Source organism: Pararge aegeria, chromosome 18, assembly GCF_905163445.1.
Source record: "Pararge aegeria chromosome 18, ilParAegt1.1, whole genome shotgun sequence".
Taxonomy (NCBI): domain Eukaryota; kingdom Metazoa; phylum Arthropoda; class Insecta; order Lepidoptera; family Nymphalidae; genus Pararge; species Pararge aegeria.
The window spans coordinates 5,654,529-5,679,659 of record NC_053197.1 but is presented as its reverse complement, the minus strand read 5'-3'; the positions used below and the strand labels follow the sequence as shown (position 1 = coordinate 5,679,659).

The 25,131-nt window shown below is 36.6% G+C and overlaps 1 protein-coding gene across 13 annotated transcripts in view; it reads right to left on the bottom strand.

Annotated features, from left to right (window-relative positions):
• LOC120631396 (spectrin beta chain) overlaps nt 1–25,131 on the bottom strand; it is an 84,054-nt gene that overhangs the window by 23,839 nt on the left and 35,084 nt on the right. For 11 of the 13 annotated variants that reach the window (XM_039900947.1, XM_039900952.1, XM_039900944.1 and 8 more), the window contains exons 1-18: nt 24,129–24,264; nt 16,043–16,194; nt 15,385–15,558; nt 14,226–14,514; nt 13,172–13,343; nt 11,611–11,739; nt 10,646–10,858; nt 9,649–9,846; nt 8,331–8,460; nt 7,715–7,864; nt 6,725–6,864; nt 6,016–6,140; nt 4,767–4,897; nt 3,846–3,991; nt 2,680–2,803; nt 1,951–2,201; nt 475–634; nt 134–272 (exon numbers count right to left, since the gene is read on the bottom strand). In XM_039900947.1, coding sequence (XP_039756881.1) covers nt 134–272; nt 475–634; nt 1,951–2,201; nt 2,680–2,803; nt 3,846–3,991; nt 4,767–4,897; nt 6,016–6,140; nt 6,725–6,864; nt 7,715–7,864; nt 8,331–8,460; nt 9,649–9,846; nt 10,646–10,858; nt 11,611–11,739; nt 13,172–13,343; nt 14,226–14,514; nt 15,385–15,558; nt 16,043–16,194; nt 24,129–24,264 — 2,959 coding nt within the window. Of the gene's footprint in view, nt 1–133; nt 273–474; nt 635–1,950; nt 2,202–2,679; nt 2,804–3,845; nt 3,992–4,766; nt 4,898–6,015; nt 6,141–6,724; nt 6,865–7,714; nt 7,865–8,330; nt 8,461–9,648; nt 9,847–10,645; nt 10,859–11,610; nt 11,740–13,171; nt 13,344–14,225; nt 14,515–15,384; nt 15,559–16,042; nt 16,195–24,128; nt 24,301–25,131 lie in introns of those variants that run through there. The other 2 variants (XM_039900942.1, XM_039900943.1) reach the window with 1 other exon arrangement.

Here is a 25,131-nt window from a genome sequence, read left to right as displayed (position 1 = left end):
TTCGACCGTGGCTACTTGGCTGCGTAGATAAAGTTTGTAGGAATTCATTGGTGTTGTATTGAGGTGTAAATGATCCATCGCGAGAACCAATCTTGTTTTTGCTGATGTTTTATTATAACACAGTCTTACTTACCATTCAAATCCATCTCTAGGTTGTCGGTCTGTTGCAAGATGCGTTTCTTGTCCTCGATCCATGACACTGTCTCGCGGCACTCGATGTAGAATGTCTGCACTCCTTGCGCGGACTTCAGTTCGTCTTTCTTGCCCTCCGCCTGTTACAAGAAACATATAACTTTACATATTATACAAGCAAACGTTTCATTAGTTCAAAGGTCAAGGTCAAGCCTCACAAATGACACTCTTGTGGATGACGTCTCCGTTTCCTGCGGCACAACTCATGGCCAAGGTTCGCGCTCGCCCGAACCCACGATGACGTGATTTTCAGCTACCATCTACAACAACAAGGGATCATACCTTTTCTCTGAGCGTACTCCAAGCGTTGTTCAGCTCTGTCTGTCGCTCTTGAATGGCCGGCGCCTGAGGGTGTTCCACGTGGATCAGTTGTCTGGCCAGTTGATTGACAACGGCCACTCGTGACGCGTTCGCGTTCATCTCCTTGTCGAAACCGTCATATCTAAAAAATATAATCTACTCTAAGATACTCTACTTTAAGTCTCCAGAATATTTAAGAACAATCATTCAGTCATTTTCCCATTAACAGGTAATAACAGAATTACGCTCTTGATCTATCGCATGGAAACCGTGAATTTACCGGAATAAAAATGAGCCTATGTAATTCTGTTGGCCATATGAAATCACGTCGATCTGTTACTCTCGTTGCGCTACAAGGAAAAACCAACACTCAAGCTCAATCAAGCATTTATTTTTATTTAGTAATAGCTGTTTTTATCCACATTGCGTTTATGCGTGTGATAACTTTAATTTTAAAAATAAATTCGAAATGAATTGCATTGTTTTCGACTCCCGCGTCCTAATATCCGATACTCGTCTACAGATTTTATTATTGTACAGGCTTTAGAGAATAAAGTAAGTAATATACATTATTATTGGAGTACTGAAAATGCTTTCTATTTATGTGTTGTTTTACAAAGATGACAACTAACTTGTTTATAGTCCCAAGTATGATTGGATAGCAGAATTATATCAAGTTATCTATCGGCCCAGGGCAAATTTAATGGTCCGAATAAAGACAAAACGAATAACCCCTGTTAACTTAGTTAATCTCGTTCAGAATATAAAGAGACAAAACTCTCTGCTTTGTTTTAGAAAAGAAAATGTTTTCGTATTCCTCAAATTTCATCGTCAATGCACTTGGGTGGCAGAATTGAATCCACTAATCTATTAATTCGCAGCATTGGCTTCGTCAAACTCGATGGTTTGACAAATTAAAAAGCTTATGAAAATTAAGCTTAATTTGCTAAACTCCGCGAACAGCAGGAGAATCTGTTTTGGTGTAATTTATAATTTGTTCAATCTGTATACTCCACACCAAACAGATCCTCGTCCTAAGTCAACATCAAGTTAACAATTATTCATTGTAAAGACAACATCTCCTGAGGATGCTCCGGTTTCGGAGACGAAACGTGCGTAGAAATTATAAATTACACCATACAGATTTTCCTGCTGTTCGCGGAGTATAGCAAATTAAGCTAAGGATTTCCGCAAAGTAACGCCTGCTTCTATCCAGATTACAAAGCGTCAAGTAGCCTTTATTCACTTAGTCCAACAACAAACAACTCCTGGTACGTTCTAGAATATGTCAACTATGCTTCATAATAGATACATTGAGAATGTTGAATGTCCTTGGTTGGTAAAATTGTCTCGAGATGTCTAATTTTTAGCGGAATTTGCTTCAGCGACGATACGAGGAATGACGTGTCAAGACGATTCTGCTTTTAAAATTCCTGATTGTTTTTTATATCAACTTACCTATGCTTCATAATCTCAACGTCATCGATGTCCTTTGGTGGGAGCATTGTATCGAGCATGCGGTCCTTTTCTGCTATCCATTGATCCGCGGCATCGGCTTCGGCCAACAGTTTGAAGAGCGACAAGGCATCGAGAAGCCTCTGTTTGCGAAGTCGGGCTAGTTCAGCCAATTCACCGTGTCGTGCGTCTATTGCGGCGAGTCTCTCGCGAACTTCACCGCTGTTCGCATCTTCGGGACTCAGTTCGCTTGCCTGATTAAAGAAATATTAAAAAAAACTTTTCATCAAATTGATTTAGAAAATTACAACAAAAATCGACATTGCTTAGAACTGAGTGGAAAATATATAAGGAGTAGCAGATGGATGAAAGATATCTAATTACTAAAACTTAATGGAAATGGCAAAAGTAAATGAGGATAAAAGTTTTCTAACAACGATCATTAACAAAGTTTTAATACCGTTTCTCAAATCTGTTTTTGTTTTAAAACATAAAAAGATGTTATAAATTTTAAATTATTTTACACCAATGCTTCGGTTTCTGTACTTTAATCACTTCAAAGTATACTACAGTATCTACGAGCCTACCCGCGCATAAAAGGCGGATAAGCCATAGTTAGTCAATTCATATATTATGCATTCAGTAAAATCGCTAACCTTAATAGATATTTCACACAACCATTTTGACATATCACTGCTAACTAGTAGCAATTTTGAACCAAATAAAGTATACCTGTTGTTTAAGTTGCTGGATGACGTTAGCGTAGTGCTTCAACTCGTCAGTTACGTCCTTGTGTTTCTTCAGCAAGCTTTGCACTTGAGCCTCATCCACACCAGTATCTTCGGATGAAACCAATCTATGGACAATACCATTAGAATTAGATTCTGAAACAACTAGCTCTTTAACAGCATAACGTAGATTTTGTGCTACGTAAAACCCCTTAATTAAAAAAAAAAAAATCTTTATTTACACTGTGCAGCTAGATACACTTACAATAAGAATATAAATTGTATGCCTCATAAGAATTAAGACTAAGTTACAATTGTGAGTTGTTTTAGTTGCCTAATAAAATAAATAAATTAAGTAAATTTAACTTGATGAAAACTTATATTTTTACACACATCTACAGCAGTAGAGAATTTACGATATGAAAACGAGGACAAGGTCCATTTTACTTAGACACGATAATTTTTCCATGGGTACTCGAATCTAAATCTAGTTTTGATGTTGCTGAAAGTGCTTTTAATATACTGAGTGGCCATCATTTTATTAAAAAAGAAAAATCGGAACGTTTTCTTTTCGTCCACTTTTGATATCATCGTAGCGCTATTGAACAAAATATGTTCTCTCGATGTGGGCAAAAAATGGAGCTAAACCCAAAGTGTAATTGTATAGCGAATATTGGAACACATTTCCTACAAAAAAACCGACAAAAAGCGGCCACAGCACACATATGTGCGGGAGTTTTGTTTTTTTACCAATGTACATCTGCAGGGCTACCACAGGCTGTAGACAAAAATTATGTCCCCCGATTATATCCCCTTACAAGGGATGTAATTACCGTAAATTACGGGAACATGGAATTGGAGAAGTTGACCCCCGTTTATTATTAAACATATATAATTTGGATATTATTTCCACTTGTGCGCCCGTGCTTAAAGAGTTGAAATAGCTGTGGGTGAAGATACTATATACTATACTTTCCCCGGGAATATAATTGTCCCCTGCCTATGCTAGCCGTGCTGGGGCGTATAGTATTTGGGCCGACGCTTTTGGTTAAAACTTCAATTTCACATTGACAGTGCTATTAAATTTCTCTCTAAATCTCAAAGTTAGAGTGAAAATATCTTATCACATTCCAATGATTTCATGTGTATTTATGAGATGAACAAACTGACCTGAGCGTGTCCAACATCCAGTTGTCGATATCGTCCGCATCAGCGAACAATTGGTGATAGCGCACGGCCGCGTCCAGGCGATTCTTGCGCAGTGAGACCACATCCAAGAGATGGTTCCATTGAGACAGAATGTCGCGGAGACGGTCCTGAGGGATAACAATCTTTTATAATTCGCATAATATTTCCAGCACATCCGTCATGGAGTCTCGGAACACGCAAAAGTAATCTGTAAATCTTAGAGCTGTCAATCAATGTTATTCATTAATCCTAAAGGGGAAAGGACAAACATAAATATTTACAAGTCCGCTTCAAGAGATAGAGATAGATGGGTTACCCAAAAATCCTTTCCTAAAAAATTCCTTTCATAAAAAAACTGCTGTACATAATTACAAGCTTCTACGAGTATATCCACTGTTTTATTCAACGAGTATGTGTTGTTTAACAATCCATCAGTGATGTAAATATATTAGTAAACTGCTGTATTTTGCAGTATTTTGTAGAAGACTTCAAAACTAATTTGGTTTAAATGATATTAATTAGGGAAAAACAATGACACAATTAAAAAAAATTCAACTTCTGTAATACAAAAAATTGTGCTGTCTCTCGTAAGTTAGAAGGATTCCCATTTTTATAAACGCTTATTTCTGAATCGAACACAATTTTTATACCCCACCATCGTCATAATTAACTAACTATTTCTTTATTCATAGGCATAATAAAAACTGACCAGAAAAAAAAAAACCTGTTCTGGGGGCGCCACATTTGCATGGCATAATTATTGTAGAGTATGTGTATAGGAAATCATAGTTCCATTTTTATCCGCAATATGACGCGGTTTTTTTATTTTTCTGATCTTGCTATACATAGAACGTTTGATATATACAGATTTTGTAAATGACATGCGATTCGCTTAAGACGTACCTGAATTCTATCAGCACCAAAGTGTCCCTGGGAAATAAGTTCATCGCCGACCGCCGCAACACGCATCAGTTGCGGTTCATGGGCCAGCATATCAGCTTCAAGGGCCTTGTGCTTCGAAATCAGGAGGTATACTGCACAAAGAATAATTTACGTTAACTTAACGTTAGAAAATGACCAAGCATATTGACTTTGGGCTATTATAAACAGACCAACACTTGGCAGGGCATGAAAGAAATACATCCTACACAGTGCCGCCCTGTGACCGACAACCTGATCCTCATTTGCCTGTAATGACACTGGCAACCACGCCAATGAAAACCACACAATAAGACAATTACTGAGATTTTTATAGAATTCAATAGAACTGTAGTTGGAAAGCCAGTCCAGACAAGTAAGATTGTATATACATAATAATTGTATTCATCGAGTAAGCTAGTTATGAATGAATGAATGAATATACTTTTATTGCACACCATAAAAAGTACATAAAAAAGAAAAGTATAACAAAACAACTTATAAAATTTGGCGGCCTTATAGCTTCATAGCTATTTCTTCCAGGCAACCAATGGCGAAGAAAACAAATACAGAAAATAATTTGGTGGTGCACATACAGTGGCGTGCACTTCATACATGCTCAAAAGCTCTGCATACCCTAAAATTTATGTGTAACTCATAAATGCGAAGGATTTTTCCATTTTATGGCATCTTTCTTCTTTATGCATACCCTGGTGAAAACCCTGTGCACGCCACTGTGCACATATACCCATAAAATAAATATATCATTACTTAAATATATAAAATATCTATAAAACAATATTTGTTACTAAAGACTAATAAATAAATAAGTAACAAATATATTATATAAAACTTATAATAATATAACAAATTAAATATGAAACAAAATAAATAATTATCCTCAAACATAAATAATAAAAAATGAAAAAAGAGAAGAAGGGAGCAGTGAACTGTCACGGATCATAAAATGATTGAGACAAAAAATTATCTTTCTCAAGTTTTTCAAAGATTTGGATTGATATTAGCTCTCTTATAGCCAAGGCAAGCCTTTAAGATTTTGGTTAGTTATTTATAATTTTTCCTGTATTTTATGTAGTGTACAATAAAAGTGTATTCACTCATGCATTGTACAAACCGTACTTATTTATACAACCTTTATTAATTAATTAGGACGAGTTACAAAAAAATTGGAAATATTAGAAATCTCAGACATTTCTTTACTGCTAATACTCACCGGTAGTGAGGTCATGACCGATGTCGTCCACAGACACGATTTGCTCCTTCTCCTTAATCCAGTTCTCCTCGTCTGCCATATCCCAGTAGAACTGCCACAGTTTGCGACTGTCTTCCAGACGCTTTCTGTTCAAATAAAAAAAAGATTATATTAATAAGATTCTTCCACATCAGCCTAGTTATTAATGATACGCAGAGGGGACAGGTCTTCTTTGCTCTTAGGAGAGAAGTGAAGATTAATTGAGTTGATAGAATAGTTTTCTACCAATCCGAACTTCGCCAGCATTGTGAACTATAGTTTAACCCTTTTCTAAATCCGAGTGGAGACCCGTGACTTGTAGTGAGCCGGTAGTGGGTTGATAATTGTTTAGATATCTGCTTAAATCATACTGATGTTGCAACATCAGTTATCAATAAGAAATGTAAGAAAACCCAGTAAACGTCAGCTAACTTCAGTAGGGTGTTTTTTTTATTACACTACAAGTTTGCTGTTGATTGCAATCTCACGCGGTGGTAAATGATGATGCAGTCTAAAATGGTAGCCGTCTAGCCTGTTAGGGAATATGGCAGTTAATTTAACCCATAAGCCTAAGCGACATCGGACCGGAACGCATAATCGTTTAGCTGCACGTCTCTGTCGGTAGGGTAACTAGCCACGGCTAAAGTCAAAAGGTGTCTTCTTTTATCCTTCTAAGCCAGTCAAGCATTACCTGCGCTCCACAGCAAGATGCACCAACTCGGCATATGCGTTTTCCAGTTGCTGGATTCGCTCCACGGTGATAGCGGGGTCGCAGGGCCGGTAGCCGCCCTCTTCTTGCTCCAAGAACCGCTGGGAGTGACCCACGACGACCTGTAACATGGACATTCTTAAATATCCGTCTAAATATCAGTCAGACTTTTTCTGAGCGTGGTGGGAAAGCTTTATTGCTACCTCCGACCCTTGGGCGGGACGGAGGTAATGTGTGACTCCCCCTCTAAATAAATATACTGCGCCAATACAGGCATCGCCATCGTAGTAGGCGTAGCTTGTGTTATGGGTACTAAGATGACTGATGGATACAGTTATAAATAGTTCGATTTAATAATTATGTCGTCGCGGAAGCTAGCTATGAGTATGGCTTCGGGCAGTCAACCGTAACGTCCCGCTTTGGCTGATACCGAATACTAAATTCTGCGCATCAAAACGCATGAAGTTCGTTAATTCATAATTTTTTTTTTTGGATTATACCATACTGTTATTATTACCGGCCCAATAAAATACCCAGGTCTCCTGCCAGAATGAGAAGGTAAACCCTTCCACTCCACTCCACGCTAGGCCAGTGCGAAGTGCGACACACCTTTAAAAACATTAGAACAGAGAGAACTCTCAAACAAACAAGTTTCATCACATTGTTTTCCTTCACCTTTGTAGCAAGTGCTATTTAATTGCTTCAAAGGTACGTAACTCCGAAAAGTTAGTAGTTCCTGCCGGGATCGAACCCGAAAGATAAGCTGAAGTCCTAACCACTACATTATCACAGCTTCCAGATCTGTACTATAATTAAATACCGGGATAATTAAGGCTGGCAATGCGTAAATTGACTTTACTAAGTCATGTTAGTGGAGTGTACCTGAGTCAGGAACCTGGGTTCCAACTTAAGAGTTGCACCATCATCATCAACAGATTGTATAATTCTGACGCTTGAGGTTCGGTACTTCACCTTGACTCGTTCTCCAAGGACATTGATATCCGCCTCGACCAACGCGTGCTTCTGGAGAAGGTCTTCCACGCCCATCAGATGTTTGCCGTAGTCGTCGGTCAGTAAGCGCATCTTGATCTCCTCCATTGAGTCCAGGATATAGAGCATTTCCTGTAAACAACAAAAACAGACTTAAAATAGAGAACTTAACTTTCAGTTGCTACTCTACATACGAGGCAAGACATAAAAAAAAAATTACAGTTAAAAAAATTACTATGTTAAATAAACGTGACATAACGTCGAATTATTCATGGAGTGTTTTTTCACACTCTGGCATTTGAACGGTATTGTCAGTTAAAGTATGTCAAAACACAATAAGCTTGGATGTAGTGACTCTTCCATCGATTCAGAAGGTAGATTCTAATAAGAAGTCGGCAAGTAGCTGGGCTCGTAACCAACATCAACATTTAACAATTTTTTAAACAAACAATTCTGATCCAAGCGAGATCTGAAAATCGAGATAGAATGCTTCCAAGCAACCTTGTCATTTAAAAAAATGTTGCAGATCCTGTTTACCCAAGTATATAAGGATTTTTTTTGTGAAATGTGCATTGCGGGATAGGTTATGTCGATATACCTGGAAGTTTTGCTGCAGGTGGAGAGATAACTCCAGGCGTGCGCGTCTTGCACGCAGAAGTTCCAGCAAATAGGCCCACAATCGGAGCACGTTGTCACGCCGGGCACATACACGCTCCATGTCGTGATACCTAAAAAGAGCAAAATTTTAGATCATTTGAGATTATTTATTTTAGGTAAAGCTGTATCCAATTTCTTCTACGATTTTAACAATAAGCCAATAATCTTAAAAATAAAAGTTTTTAAAATTACAGCTACAGCGAAAAGTTTCACACCTGAATTAAATGTAGTGTTCAGAAGCTATTCAAGATGTTTATAATTTTTTCAACGCTAAATTTCGTCTAAACAAGTTAAGGAGCAGTTAGATGCACGCCGAGTATGCAAAGTATCGAAGTGGAAATCATACTCTATACTAAGCTCATAGTGGTTTTTATCGAGACACTGCAACTTGAAAGTACAATTAACACGCATCACTGGTGTTATAAGGAGCTGCTATTAGGTTGACTGCCTCGTTGGTCTAGTGGTGGATATATTCGACTAGAGATCTCAAGTTCCTGGTTTAAATCCTGCCAATGTATATAATAGTATTGGCACGAACCGAGGATCTAGCGAGAAATCTTAAGTACTAGCCAAGAGTGCACGTTCAACTGTCGGTCCCGCGACTGATCCCTTTCCGGTCGTTTCGGAGCTGCCATACCATCGGATAACGAGTGTGAGAATAGAGGGCATACTTGAGCACTATAATATCTCCCGCGTAGAGGGAAATCTCTTTGAAGATTGACCATCGTGGCGGAAATTGGTTAGGGAAACTGTTTAGGTGGAGCTGTGCGCACGTCCATTGCTACCATCCATTGTTGTCCATTGTCCATTGACGTGAGAACATATCGAGTCATTACCGCAGACTTGAGATGCGTAAATTTTTATTTGATAGCACATTTATAATTTTTTTTTTGTAATAAACCTTTTCCTGTAAAATTGTTCTGTTTACACTAAGTTGGCGTGAATGGTGCGATATATTGTTCTCACGTATGAACAACGCACCGTGCGTACTGTATTGTCGTAGTATGTTTATTTATTCATTTTATTAAAAAAAAAAAAAAAAAAAAAATAAAGATAATATCACAGTGCCCAAGCATGTTCCCAAATACAGATGCACTCTCTACTCTCTCACTCTCGTAACCCCATGAGATGGCAGTGAGTTGAGTGAGGGTATTTTTTACCTATCACTTACTTGTACCTATCACACGGTGGTGGATAAAGCAGATGACAGACACTGGTAAGCAACTGTTATAAAAGTGGCTTAATAAGTGTGTTCTCACCGTTCAGTTTGCAACTCGGAGCAAACAGCAACAACGGCCTGCACTCGCTCCTCGTACGCGAAGATGTCAGTTTCGATGGCCTCGTGCTTCTTGGCCGCCGCCTCTACCGCCGCGAGGTCGAAGCCGAAGTTGTCCTGGCTCACGAGCCGCTGGTTCTCCGATAACCACGTTTCACGCATTTGCGCTTTGCGGTTGAATCTGCAAACAATAAATTTATTTTTGAAAATAGTAAAAATGATAGTGACGAAAAAGACCGGCCGATTGGCGCAGTGGGCAGCGACCCTGCTTTCCAGAGTCCAAGGCCGTGGGTTCGATTCCCACAACTGGAAAATGTTTGTGTAATGAACATGAATGTTTTTCAGTGTGTATATATATATATATATAATGTATTAAGAATAAGTGTTTCTGTATATTATGCATTATAATATTTATCAGCCATCTTATTACCCATAACACAAGCTAGATTGTAATGTGTGTATTGTCGTAAGAAGTATATTTATTTATTAATATGCAGATCTGGTGGTAACTTGACGTTTAAAAGGAGATTATATTGGCCTACTTCAAATAAATCTTGTATCTTTTATATCTTGTTAGTTGCGAGTTTAAAGTTATATGTAATTAACAGTATTGACTTGAATTTGGTCTAATGATGGACGACATTCTACTATACAAATTCTATAGAACTGTTATTATTATTTTACCATCAGATTCTGGTTCACCAAAACAATTAGCAGAGAAGAATTTGAAAAATGAATTTGATAAATTTCAAGTGATGTAAAAAACTTATATTATAAAATAATTTTTTAATGAATTAGACAAACAAATCAACCATGAATCATCACTCTAAGAGTTTATTTATTTAAGCTGTAGCGATTATTAAATATCAGAAACAATTATAATTAAATAATAACCTCTGTATATTTACCTATAGCTAAAATGTTTATGTTAGACACTGTATTACAAGCCTTCAAACTCATAAGGCAGTTCTTAAACTCACCTAGCAGCAAGTTGCTCCAACTTCTCCTGTCGAATAAGTTCCTCTCTCAGAGCAAGTTCCCGTTCGTGCTCGGCCTTCTCCAAACGTTCCCAGGATCTATTTATGTCATGTATCATACGTCCTTCACGTGGCGTGTAAGGTTTCTGATTGGCCGCTCGCATACGAGACTGCAGTGTGAACAGCAGAACTTCGAGGTTGCCTTTTTCAACAAACCTAAAAAATAAATGTTGCATTATTGATTGGTTTCAGTTAACAAAGATTTCTAGTCCTTTTGCTTCACATGTACATTTCTTTTTAGTTTACTTAATCCTAAGGTTGTCTGGCAGAGATCGCTACTTAGCGATAAGGCCGCCTTTTGTATCCTACTACATTCTTAGTGTTTGTTCTTTTTTTTTGTTTTTCTGAATGATGTGGTGTACAAATAAAGAGTTAAAATAAATAAATAAAACGAATAAAATAGATTTGGGACTGCTTATCATAATGTCTGCGGTGATAGCCAAGAGGATAGGATTTCAGTTTACTTTTTGGAGGGGACTGAGTTCGGACCCCAGCATGCCTAACACCACCCAGTGGATTCAATGTGATTTGCGTTTTTAAAGAAATTAGATATCACATGCTTAAACGGTGAAGGTAGAGATCCTGAGGAAAACTGTATGCCTGTGAGTTCTCGACAATATTCTCAAAGGTATGTAAAGCCTAAACCTTTCTAGCGAAGAGTTCCGTGCCCTGTAGTGGGCCTCTAATGGATTGATAAAGAAGAGATGAGAGGAACATTAAGATAAAAATATTCAATATATATTTAAATTATTATTAAAAATATTTGTGTAGCCAAAGTTAAGTTTTCTTAATAACATATAATCACAAAAACAACTTTCAACTGCACACAAGATTGAATAGAGATATATAACATTAAAAGATGTGATAGGCTATTGAAGAAGATATAAATTTAATATATTTTCCCTTACTTGGGAGGCTTTTCAACTGTGCGGTAGTTGGCGAACTGTATGAGTTGTTGACGTACACCTTCCAGTGAGTTCGCGAACGTTCTGTCACCCAGAGCTTCGATTGTGCGCTCGATCCATTGCAGGAGATCGCTGGAAATACAATATCAGTTAAAAAACAATATGTAAAATATAATTTTCAAACAGAATGTCACTGAGTGCCTAATAAATGCTAAATTGCTAGTTCATTCAATGGCAATTGTGTATTATTTTATACCAAATTTCCGAATAAAATCATTTAAATGTCTCTGAATAAGTTCAAAGTTGATATAAAAGGTAAGCTTACAGAAAGTTTCTATTATAAAGTTAAAGTTATTATAAAGCGATAAACAAGCTTGGGTGTGAATTCCTCTAACTTCACAGCTTAATATTTATTTACTGTGAGATGGTGATAACAAAAAAAAAATCCTGGCTATGTTTGTTGTGGGCTCTTAGACCAGGTTGCGTTTGAAACCCTCGTAGCTTTACGTTTAAGTTGGCGAACGAAGTTATCACAATCCGCTTAAAATAATGTAAACATATATGAAGGAACGCTTCATAATCGTCTGCCTAATAAAGAATTTTTGAATTTGAATTTTGAATTAGCCCAGTGTGAGTTTGGTTACCTTTTTAATAGCCAGAATAAAAGGTACCTAAGATTTGTATGGAATCAAAATAGCGCCATCTAGTGAAAGTACTGTTTTCCAGTATTGTAACTAGATCGCACTCATTCGATTTTATACAAATCGTAGTTAACTTTCACGCAATGAAGTACAGACGTGTTACGATCCGCTGACCTGTCTGACCTGTGTCCTACCACTTTTGGCTAAACCAATTAGTCAAGTAGCCAATTAGACTATTTTGGGCTACAGTTGTTATCTAATGTAATTGTGGTAAGTTGTGATGCAATCTAATATAATATGGTATATACCATATATGGATGGATGGTATGATGGTATGGGCAACTTGTTCAGCTGTAATATTATATTACAGTCTTCCCCTAACACTCACAGATTTATTTTTACCATATATAACATATTTTGTGCGTCTTGCAAATAGCTCTAACTATTTGGATGACATTTTATATTTAGTTGACAAAACTACAAAATGGAAACACCATGGTACTTATTATTTATAGAGCTAATTTAGTCATGTGCATTAGTACTTATTCAAAGACAAAGTCAAAAATATCTTTATACTAGTAGGGGCCCATAGATGGCACTTATAATGCGTACATTACATGAGAAATGTGCTAACTTAAAACTAAAGCTACGAGGGTTCCAAACGTGTCCTGGTCACTAAACTAAGTTAACAACAAATTTAGCAGAGTGTTCTTTTTGTTATCACCATCTCACACCATTGACATTTAAAATTATTAGAAGAGCAACCTGGTTAGAGCAATAATTCACACACAAGCTACTTTATTAATAACAATGTCATTTATACTATAGTAAGATTTTTTAAAAGGTTTACGTTTAATACAAACTTTGAACTTTTTAAGATACATAATATATATCAATATATTGTAAACCTAATAGTGCTTTACCTGGTGAGCGATTCGTATTCATGCATCATCTTCTCGTTTTCCATAGCGATGCCCACCACCTTTCCAATCCTCTTGCCTTGTACCGTTTCCTGCTTCATCTTACTGAAGTAGTGGTAGTATGTCACCACATATGTGATGATGGATTTCTCATCGGGATGTTCGACTGCGATATCTGTAATACGTTATAATGTTGAGCTACTGATTAATTTATCAAGTGACTGACTAAAGGGAATGCACGGTTCAACGTTAAAATATGCATTTCATATAGATAGTCTTCTTTGAAAGTGTAAAGGCAATCATGCGGGGGCTATTGAAAAACACACTTGTATTGTAATATATTATTATTGTAGTAAATTCTAGGTAATGGGTTGATATGATGATTTTTCTAGTGTCATTCGGGGAAACCTTAACAACTTTTGGAGTTATGTGCGTTTTATGCAACTGTTAATTGCTTTAACGGTGAAGGAAAACATCGTGAGGAAACCTGCATTCAAGAGAGTTCTCCATTGTAATCTCAAGGGTGTTAAGAGTCCTATAAAGCCCATAAAGTGAATTGTCCATCTGATTCATTATGTATACAAAGTTCTTTATGTTACTATTAATTGTAAAGTATCATTCAAATTTATTATCTTATAATATCAACATACATACATTAAGAAATTTTTGTTTAATTTAATTCGGTTTTATTAAATAAAAACGCTACACGTATGTATACAGCATACAGTAAAAAGCGATGAAAATATTTGTTATTCCATTAATTGTTGACTATTATAGGAAAAAAATTTAGTTACAACCTTCATCATATGAACCCATTACCGACAGACTACAGGGCACGGGTGTCCGACCACAATGAGAAGGGATTAAGGCCAGTGATATTTAAGTGATATTTTAATTGCTTAGAACGATTATATCATAGAAAAGATAGAGGTGCATGCTGGGAATTAAACAAGGCTCCTTGAAAGTGTAGTCGAGGACCTACCCACTGGGCTATCATCTTACAATGGGCCACTTGGGCTACCTAACAATAATTTGGTTTAAAAAAAAAGCACGTTACCTTCAGCATCCAGAAGTTTAGTAAGTCCAAGTTTCTCCTCGGCAACATTGAATGCGTTATTAAGATTCTGCATTTGGTTGCTTCTGTGCAACTTCTCGAACTGTATGAGGTCGGGTCTGTGCTTGTGAATGATGGCGTTGAACGCCAACCCGTCGCGCCACGAGGTGGTGAAATTGCGTACGTTGACATTGTTGTATCCCGCAGTCTTCATTTGACACCATAATAGCAGTGCGTCCTTTGCGGACTTTGTCTCTTTGTTATCTGTCTCTTCAATTGTAATGTCTTGTATCTGAAAAAGAAGAAAAAAAACATGATTAACCTAGTTAAATCGAGTGTGAGCTTTTTGTGCCAGAGTTCGTCCGAGGTACTATCGCCACGCTTATTTCTGCCGCTAAGCACCATTGTTGCAATGCTGTGTAACGGTCTGAATGGCGTGGTTGCCGGTGTAATTACAGGCACTTGAGGCTTAACACCTACGCTTCAAATTGATGAAGAACACAGGACGGCATGTTGCAGGACTGGCTCCTTGCATGCCCTGTGAAGTGTGTGAGGCGAGGCTTTCCACTCCACCAAGCAGATGGACCATCAGGCGGTCCATCTGCTTGGTCCGTCAATTATTACTATAAAAAAAAACAAAAAACCAACCGTGTTCGTCCTATAAAAAAAAACACGTGTTCGTCTTTCTTATGGTGAGGTCTATGCTTTACATAATTCAATTGTAATCTTAATTACTTCTCTTATTATAATTATTCTCACATTTAGAAAACTTCTGGAAGGAATCTGTTAGAGATGAACTGTCCTTGTAAATGTCCTGACTTTTTTTCATGCTTAGTTTTACTTTTTTTCATACTAAATAATGTTTTTTACTTTCACTCCTTAAATATACAACCGATAATCATTTTTTTTTTTTGATAAACGTTGTCAGGGGTACAAAACAGTTATTTTACTAAAGGTAGCTTACCCAGGGTAAACAACTGTTCCCGAGAGATTTAAAAACTAATATTTTTACATTAACAAAAACATTTGAATAGAAAAATTGCAAAATATTTAAATTTCGGTACTGTAAGTAAGTAAGTAACAACCTTCAGTAAATGCGTGCGAATCGGCGCGACGCGCTATTTTTATCTATAACGAGTTATTATAAGGAATTTTATCGAACCTGGAATCGAAGGATGATAGTCCATATCAACCCAAGATTGAGTCTGGCATTTCCGTCGACGATGTCGTGGGAACCCATGTTCTCAAGATGCACGCGCTGTTCGCGTAGAAACTGCAACGCCTTGTCAACGTTCTCCAGACAGTGGATACGCATTTTGCCTTTTGTTGGTCGTGGCTAAAGTAAAATTCATAATAAATGTTACAGAATGCTTAAATCTCAACCTATACTGATATTACAAAAAGAAAATATTGTTTTGTTTAAAATAAGCTTTGAAACTATTGGACCGATTTTAACATTTTTTTTACCAATAGAAAATTCTATTATAAGGAAGTAAGATAGGCCACAATTTATTAAAAAAAAATATTGGAGATCCTTAAAATTGCAATAAGGTGGCAACACAAAGTGGCAAATATTTGCCTGTGACAAAACTATTGATGATACATAAAAATGATGCACTACATGATTAAAGTACTCATTATTATTACCCACAAAAAAAATCTTTGAGGAAATTTATCTAACTATAGCAGCTTTAAGAGGTTACCCTTAAAACATTACGTTACGAGTTCAGCTAGTCTATCATTTAATAATAATCATCGTCGGCTTACAAAGGTCACATAAAAAGTTTGCACTTATCGAGGCTTTATCCTTTGGTACTCACCAATCTTTCCCCAGAAAGTACTTCTAGTAGTTTGATGAGCATTTTGCCGTCCCTCATGTCCACGTACAGGTCGCTGATGCGGCACCCCACACGCACCAGGTGAGAATTCACCCATTTTTGAAATGTTTTTTTCTGTACGCTCTCTCGTTCGTCTGGGTGAAAATAATTATAAATTAGTTACAATAAATAGTATGTTGGGAATCTATAAAACTCTTAGTGGCGCTTAGCACACAAAATCGATCTTTTTTTTTTGATACGTAATTTTTGGTTTTATAAATTATAAAACCAAAAATTACGTATTTATTTTAACTTTAATTTAATTAAATTTTTATGTACAACATTTGTATTTCTGTTCAATGTCTCTCTACATAGAATAAAATCCGTCTGTATATTTAAAAAAAGTCTGTCTGTTTATCAGTTAACTCCACACTAACCCAAAGATCTTATCTCGATGCAGGTTTGACCATCGTCTAGATAGTTTTTCACAGTTAGTTTCTAGTTATCAATCAATGACCTATAACAGTCCACTGCTGGACTAAAGGCATCTCCCAAGGGGAGGGTTTGCCCATAATTTTCTAAGAATAATAAAGGCTTATTAAGTTTCTTTGTTAGTAGGAAAAAAGAAAATTATTTTCACAGTCGAGTCGTCGAAAAATTAATTTACACTGCAGTAACATCACTCTTTTTTCTAATTCGTACGTAGCCGGAGCAGATCGCTATTGTACATATATAAGAATGTTTATAAATGTATACTTTTTATCCCTACGTTCCCATTCAAACGGGAATGAATATCACCCTGAGCCACAAGCGACGCGCGCTCGCATTTAGCTAGTAGAATATACGTAGAGGTAGACACAACACGATAACAAACTGAAGCTTCCAACATCACACATAGAAAAACAAACAGTTAACCGTCCAAACAATAGAGAACTAATGAAAACCACAAGACCTTCAGTATCGAAATAGAAATATAAATGATAATAGATCATCGCAAACACAGTACAGGCTATGAAGAAAATGATTGTTAACACATTAACCGCCAGTGGGGTCGCGAGCTCGGAGCCCTGGGCCTCCGCCGTCCGTCCGCAGCGGGCAAAGCCATCACAGTAACTCACGACAGCTTGGTGTTAGTTTCGGAAAACGATATGGGTAACGCGAGAACGAGATCGAATTGCTGCGTGCGCTTTAGAGCGGAAATCGAGGTTATACCAAAGTGCATCGATATTACTTATTTGGGAAAGTTGTTTGCCTAATTACAAATAACTCTCAAACCCTTTAGCCCAACATCACCATCATACACAGCCTTCTAATGGCCCACTGCTGGGCTTCTAGTCCTCCTATTTCATAGGAGTCATGAATTTAGAGCTCGACACAACAAGCTGCTCCTAATGGAGCTTGGTGTCTTTGTGAAATAACAGATACTTCTTTTCTGATTTGAATCCCGGACGATCAAATCTTAGGACGTAATAGTAATAATCAGGTAGACTAAAAAAAATACCAAATTACCTATAAAATTGGTATTTATCTCAGGAAAAATTTATGAAGGTTTATAACTTATATATTCATATAAATTTACACTTTATAAGAATACTGATAAATACCTCCATCTGCATAACACGTTTTCAACAAAACTTTTTTTTTTTTTTTTTTTATTTGTATAACTTTATTGCACAAAAACAGGGATAAAAAGTACTGGACAGATCTAACATTATATACAAGCAATAGGCGACCTTATCACTTATAGTGATATATTCCAGGCTACCTATACACTAATAACTACATGCTAGATAATATATGAAATAATAAAGATAAACATAATACATATCTATATATTACAAAATACATACAAGCAATTAATAGCAAGAAAAAAAACGGATATAATTATCTTTATATATTATGTACAGCGGCGTGCACTTCATACATGCACAAAAACACTGCATACCCAAATTATTTTATATAACTCGTATTGGAAGGGAATTTTTCCATTTTTTGCCATGCTGCTTTATGCATACCCTGGTCGAAAACCCTGTGCACGCCACTGATTATGTAAGAATATGTCACCGATCTCTGCTGATCTCATTTCTGATTTGATCAGTTTTAATAAAAGATTTTGATAAAAGCTCTACGCAAATGATATATTTATGTAATCTTAACACTGCATACCCAGACCCAGTTTTCATGAAAATAAAAACATATAAAAATGTTATAGGTACCTAATGCGTTTACAGCGCGCTCTTACAGCCTATTGTCGAGAATATGTAAGAACCCATCAGTGATAAAAACGTAATGCAAAATGGTTAATTTGCAATGGTGACGCAACCACATTAATTGTTACCTGCCCACGAGATAATGACTAAGTACCTATACTAAGTAAACTCATCGGTAATCTGTAATAACTTAAGTTAAATCGTTGATTAAAAATTAACGTTTGGTAAGGCCTGAGACAGTGGCTATAAAACCTATTTTTCACGCCAAACCTGTTTGAATTCTATTATGCCTCTTCCTTCTACAAACGTTTTACCACAAAATGTACGAGATATGAAATTTATACAAAATCTTACAGGAAAAATGTACGGTTCCGATTGGTAGGTACTCATACTTACCTTGTTTATTTATAAAAATTACATAACGTCGGAACAGTTATGCAGTGTTTAGGTTTTGTCACACTTCAAATGTCAGAACGTGAAAAAGCACTGCATGCAAATTCAGACTTTATAATATCCCAAGTTTATTATAAAGCCAACTGTTGTTTTTCTTTAAATACCGAATCTAAACTTAATATATATACGTCCTTCCACATACGTTTCTTTTATTATTTTTGTGAATGTTAAGCGCACATATACCATTGACTTTTGCACTACTACAAAACAAAACATTTCAAGGCCTACTTTTAGCAGCACTTTTGCATCGTCAAGTAAATAATATATCGAAATTAGGTTCGAGGGTGAGAACTTATTTATCATATGACACTTTTTGACGCCTGACAGCATATCTCGAAGTAACACTATTGATCGAAGAGTCACGCACACATTTTATAATATCGTAGCCCGCTACAACTCCTACCGACACTGATCTGAACACATATCTTCAGCTCAAAGAACACATTAATGAACAATTAGTTTCTCTTGTAAAAACAACCACATATTTACCAACCTCTAAGCTCACACACAACTTTGTCATAATAAGCCTCTAAGCCCGGCACTTCGATATCGACGCCCTGTTTTATCAGATCGTAACACTCCGTCGATGTCATATCACCAGCACCGAATGACTGACGAGGTTGGACGAAAGAATTGGAAGAATTGGAGCGACAAAATTCAACTGCTCACTGGACAAGGATATTCGATACGCACGCTCCAGATGTCGACAGCACTTGGTCTGGTTTAATGAACTATGTTATAATAAACTTTATGTTTTTCCTCACTTTGATTGTATACTCAGCTTACTAACGCTGAATTATTTCAACGGTAAAACGTTCGGGCGTTACGGCGAAGATGTCCAAATAGCTCACGGGCATTGCATTGTATCCAGTCGGATAGATACTGAATACAGTCCGTTGTCATATCAGATATCTCTTAGCGCCGTTGATAACTGTATTATTATTAGCTTTAGAATTTTTACATCCGTCTTGAATTTTTTTTCAATTTTCAATTTTAATTTCTTTTTTTGCAGATTGAGTTACATAGTTGGTGGTTACAATAATATAATAGTGCTACAATCGCCATCGATTGGCATGCAAATTTGATTTCTTAAAAACTATGTCTTTACAATGCTCTTTTAATAAAATTCTTATCCAGTATTTAAATCAAATAATAATAATATACAACAAATATATGAATAAAATATATGTCAAAGTTTTATATGAATGAATTCAGTTTATCTGAACGCACAGTATAGGCTTTCAAATTGTATTTTTTTCTAACGATTCTATCGAATGTGTTGAAAAACCACAACGGATCAATAAAAACTTGACTATTAATATTATTCCATCGTCATCATTATCAACCCGTTGCCGGCCCACTACAGGGCACGGGTCGCCTCTCAGGATGTGGAAGGTTAAGGTCAAGTGCGGATTGGTAGACTTCACCCACCTTTGAGAACTTTATGGAGGCAATGCACGCACGTTTCCTCACGATGTTTTCCTCCACCGTTAAAGCAAGTGATATTTGAAAATTTCTTGAATTGAAAACGCACATAACTCTGGAAAGTTAAGAGGTGCTTGCCGAGAAGCCGAAGCTCTATCCACTAGGCTGTCAGCGCTTTAATACCTACTTAGTAATATAATTTAACAACGTTTAGGTACATGTATTACTTTTAGATTATCCCACTTTAACGCAGCAACGGAGCAACAACGACAACAATCGTTAAACGCACAGGCCTATGTAGCTGAGGAGGGTCGGAAAGTGACATGGGTTTATTTTTTTCCCGGGAAGTCTAATCCAGGGCCCAGACAGCCGAGGTCGCGATCCAAAGTAAGTATTCAATAGATGATTGTGGAAACTTATGCGTTGCAATGAAGGCAAAACTTAGTAATAATTATGAATACTGTCAATTTTAGTAGATGTTTATAAAATGTTCTTAATATAACCAACTGTTTGCAATACCTTTATTTGTGAGGGAAAAAGGAAACTGTGGCTATGCAAAGCCATGATAAGCAATGTATAATATAACTAAATATAACTGTGCGTTTCGCAAGGTTATGTTTTCCTTACTATCATAAATAAGTCCTATCGCTATATAATAAGCTAAATTGTGACAATTGGGACAGTGATAACAAAAAGAACACCCGGCAAGTTTGTTGTGAGCTTCTTCTTAGTCCTGATCTTAGAAGAAGCCCACAAGAAACTTGAAACCTTGGTAGCTTTGATTATTACAATTCGCGAAAGTAATTATCACCATTAAAGAAAAAATATGCACATTGAATAAAGAATAAAAAATGATGGTCATTCAATTATTGTTTTCAAAATTTGTAATTGCTACGTTCGCTAACTTAGTATTTTAGTAAGCTGTATTCAGTCATCATGATACCATTAATATATAAGTGGCATCACGTCTTATAAATGAGTAAAGGGGTCTCACTACTATCGCTTAAAGGAGTATTGTTTTAAGGTTAGTATTTAAACGAACAGTGGCGTACATAGAGGGTATGCACAGGGTACGCAGATGATATAAAATGAAGAAAATCTCCAGTACGAATTATAAATAGTTAAGGGTAGGTTTTTATAACTCTTACTACTTTATAACGCCTATCCTTTGGTTTTTTAAAAGTCGTACTAGAGACGATTTTTTTCATTTTATTTAATCTGCATACCCTGTGCATACCCTCTATGTACGCCACTGTTCGTTCAAATACTAACCTTAAAACAATACTCCTTTAAGCGATAGTAGTGAGACCCCTTTACTCATTTATAAGACGTGATATTCTGAACAAACGTGATCGAATTATTGCGTAACAGTTCTCAGTGTTAATTATGGGGTACAATAAACTCATGTCAAGCAAATCGTACTTTTGTGTTATCGCCTACCTACATTGCTTCGAGCGTATCATCGACGATATCCACGTCTTTATCGCTAAAGATAAGGTAACTGTTACACATATTATACCGTTAGTTGCCTTAAGTATTTGTTCAATTAGTAATAGATTATAATACTCAATACTAATATTATAAATGAGAAAGTGTTATTTTTCTTTTTTATTCGAACGTTTATCGAACTCAACCACTACATACTTTTCTGCTTACTGCATCTAGCTATGGATAAGATAGACGCCTCAGATTGATGAACACAGGGTGGCTATTCAGCAGTAGCGTGCACACTGTTTCTGACCAGGGTATGCATAAAGCAGGTACACGGCATAAAATGGTAAAATTCCCCTCCAATACGCGTTATATAAAACAATTTGGGTATGCAGTGCTTTTGTGCGTGTATGAAGTGCACGCCACTGCTATTCAGGACGTGACTCTCGCATACTCTGCAAAGTGTTGACACTCTGTACGCTACGGGTTTTCACTTACCATTGGTGGGCTATATAAAATTAAAAAAAAAAAAAAATGTGGGTGGGCTCGCTAAATTATTAATATAAAAAAATTGTTGCACGGCTAGCATGGGCACGAGACTATTATGTCCCCGGGGAAAGGAAAGAAAAATTATCTTCTCTCACAGCTTTATTATCAACTCTCAGAGCATTGGTGCACAAGTGGATATAATATCCTTATAATATATGTGTAATAATAAACTGGGGTCAACTTCTCTTATTCCATGTTCCCGTGCTTTAGCAGGTTAATTATAACCCTTGCAGTGGCGTGCATAGAGGGTATGCACAGGGTATGCAGAGGATATAAAATGAAAAAAATCTCCAGTAAGAATTATGAAAAACTTAAGAATAAGCATTGTAAGATCGTATATAAAGCGTACCCTTAAGTATTTATAACTCGTACTGGAGAATTTCTTCATTTTATATCGTCTGCATACCCTGTGCATACCCTCTATGCACGCCACTGATCCCTTGCCAGGGGATATAATGGGAGGATAAAATTTTTGTCTTCTGCCTGTCCTAGCCCTGCTGAAGGGGTACTAGCTCCAGGGACCGTTCCCACGGGATATCAAAAACAACTTTGTTATATTATAAATAGTATGCATCTGGAACAGCGTCATACGTTCCAGCGAGATGTTCATAAAACGGAAACACGCGTACAATGTCGCGGGCAATAACTAGTTTCAATATTTTTTTTTATTCCTGTCCAAGTTAGCCCTTGGCTGCAATCTCACCTGGTGATGATGCAGTCTAATATGGTAGCGGGCTAACCCGTTAGGGTGGTCATATCCCTAATCGGTTTCTACGCGACATCGCACCGGAACACTAAATCGCTTTGCCGAACGTTTTTGTCGTTAGGGTGGTTACTAGCCAAGGCCAAAGCCTCCTACCAGACCAACGAGAAAAAAAAAACAGAAATTATAAATTCCCAAATTGTCTCTGCCGGGAATCGAAACCGGGACCTCCTATTTACATTCACAGCGCTCACTTTTGTGCCTTATAAATCAAATGAAAAGGATCTCTTACAAACTTAACTATATATAAATCTCCTGTCACGATATTTGTCCGCGATGGACTCCTAAACTACTTAACCGATTTTTAATTAAATTGGCACACCGTGAGCAGTCTGGTCCAACTTAAGAGATAGGATAGCTTAGATCTTTAATTATAGTCGCAATTTTATTTTATTGCAAATTATTTGTCTATAATTAATTGACAGTCACATGTTATATATATATACTACTATACTCATTTAAGGCTTAGTGATACTGAATACTTTAAAAACAAAATCAAACGCAGACGAAGTTGCGGGCAATAGCTAGTAATATTATTTTTTACGATTATTCTAAAGTGCTTTACCTATACGGATCTTGATCTTGTCAAATCTGCGAGTACTGTTATTGCAAGAATTTATTCATTGAATGTAAAGGTTTACGACCGGTCACAGTTAAATTAGTACGGCACGCAAAAATATCTAGGAAAGATCTGGACTGGCTGAATGGCTGACTAGAGGCGAGGTGACTTAGTAAGTTATACTCGCTTTATAACGAATTCAATTTTCTACTAAAATTGAAATATTTATCGGGTAGGAGTCCGATTTACTATGCAAGTAAAAAAGCATGAAGCTTCGTTTAATCTCGCTAGAAATTATCATTCTTTATTTAATACCTGGGTCCTGCGGTTTCATCTAATAGGTATACTAATTTTGCCCATATAATACATTTAATAGTAGTGCATAATAGTATCAACGCAGGATAGGTATGCTGATATGAAAAATATATAAATGTGAATAAAATGAGTAAGAGGCGCAATAACCAATAAATGACACGAAACAGAAAAAAATACTATAAAATGTTACACTAAATAAATAGCAGCAGCCGAACCGAAAATAAAAAAATGAGGCACAGACAACGCATTCAGCTCGCGTCCGCAATAGCGTTCAATTAACGACCAATCACAAGTCTTTTAATGAAACCGCGATTGTGATTGGTTGTGGATTTGCACGCCACAACCTGAATGCGGTACTAAGCCCTTAGCCATTAAAAAACTAACCTGCTAGCGCTTTGATGCGCGATCGTTCGAATAGCCTTGATGAGGAGTTGCCGCCGTCGTACTCGAAGTCGTCGATGATCTCCTGGCCGTGGCCGATGCTGGGGTCCCAGCGGGACACCGAGATGTCGGTCGTCATTGCGACCAACGCACCTCACCGCGCCCGCTCAAATATCTGAGGATAATAATATCACCATTAGTACGTCACAAGTCAAAGTCAGAAGTCTCTATATTTAATAGACCTATCATCATCACCACCAGCTCTATGCTGCTACAGTTTCTTTCTGTAAAGTTTATCGATAAATGAAACTTGTAAAGTTTCATTTATCGATAAACTTTACAGAAAGTTTTCAGTTTACTTACTTGTAAAGTTTATCGATAAATGAAAAGCTGCAATCCTAATAATAAGCACACCATGTCACAATATCACCAGAGGTAGCTTATACTATCCATACCCTGGCACCACTGGTACTACAAAATTAATGGCAATTTAGCTCAATTTGTACTTATACACCAACATTCAGTCGGAGGTTTTAAAACCTCAAAAAAAAGTTAAATTTTCAAAGCGATATAATATTATATATATTGCTATATTAAAGAGTCCTTCATAGACTTATTGCAGTGGTCAATCTGGGTTGCAGCATGTATTTGCATTGCAGGATACTCAGGATGTGTACCATTTTAAAAACATGATCAAAAATGGAAAAAAACTCATTAAAGAAATAAAAAATAGACTTTCCATCTAAGTCCACTAACGAAACTCTGCTTCTAATCAGTCAATTATCTCATATGAAAACAGATTGCTTAGCATATATAAATAAATGAGATATTTCTGTGGTTAGTTTTAACTATATTTTTTGTGTTATTTAATTTGGAATTACGGAATGGGTTTGATGGGGAGGAGTGGTAACCGCGAGTGTATATTTATTTTGGCGAGGTAGTAATATTAAACCTCATTTATGTTTTACATTTACACTCTTTAAATAGACTCTTATGTGAATCATGG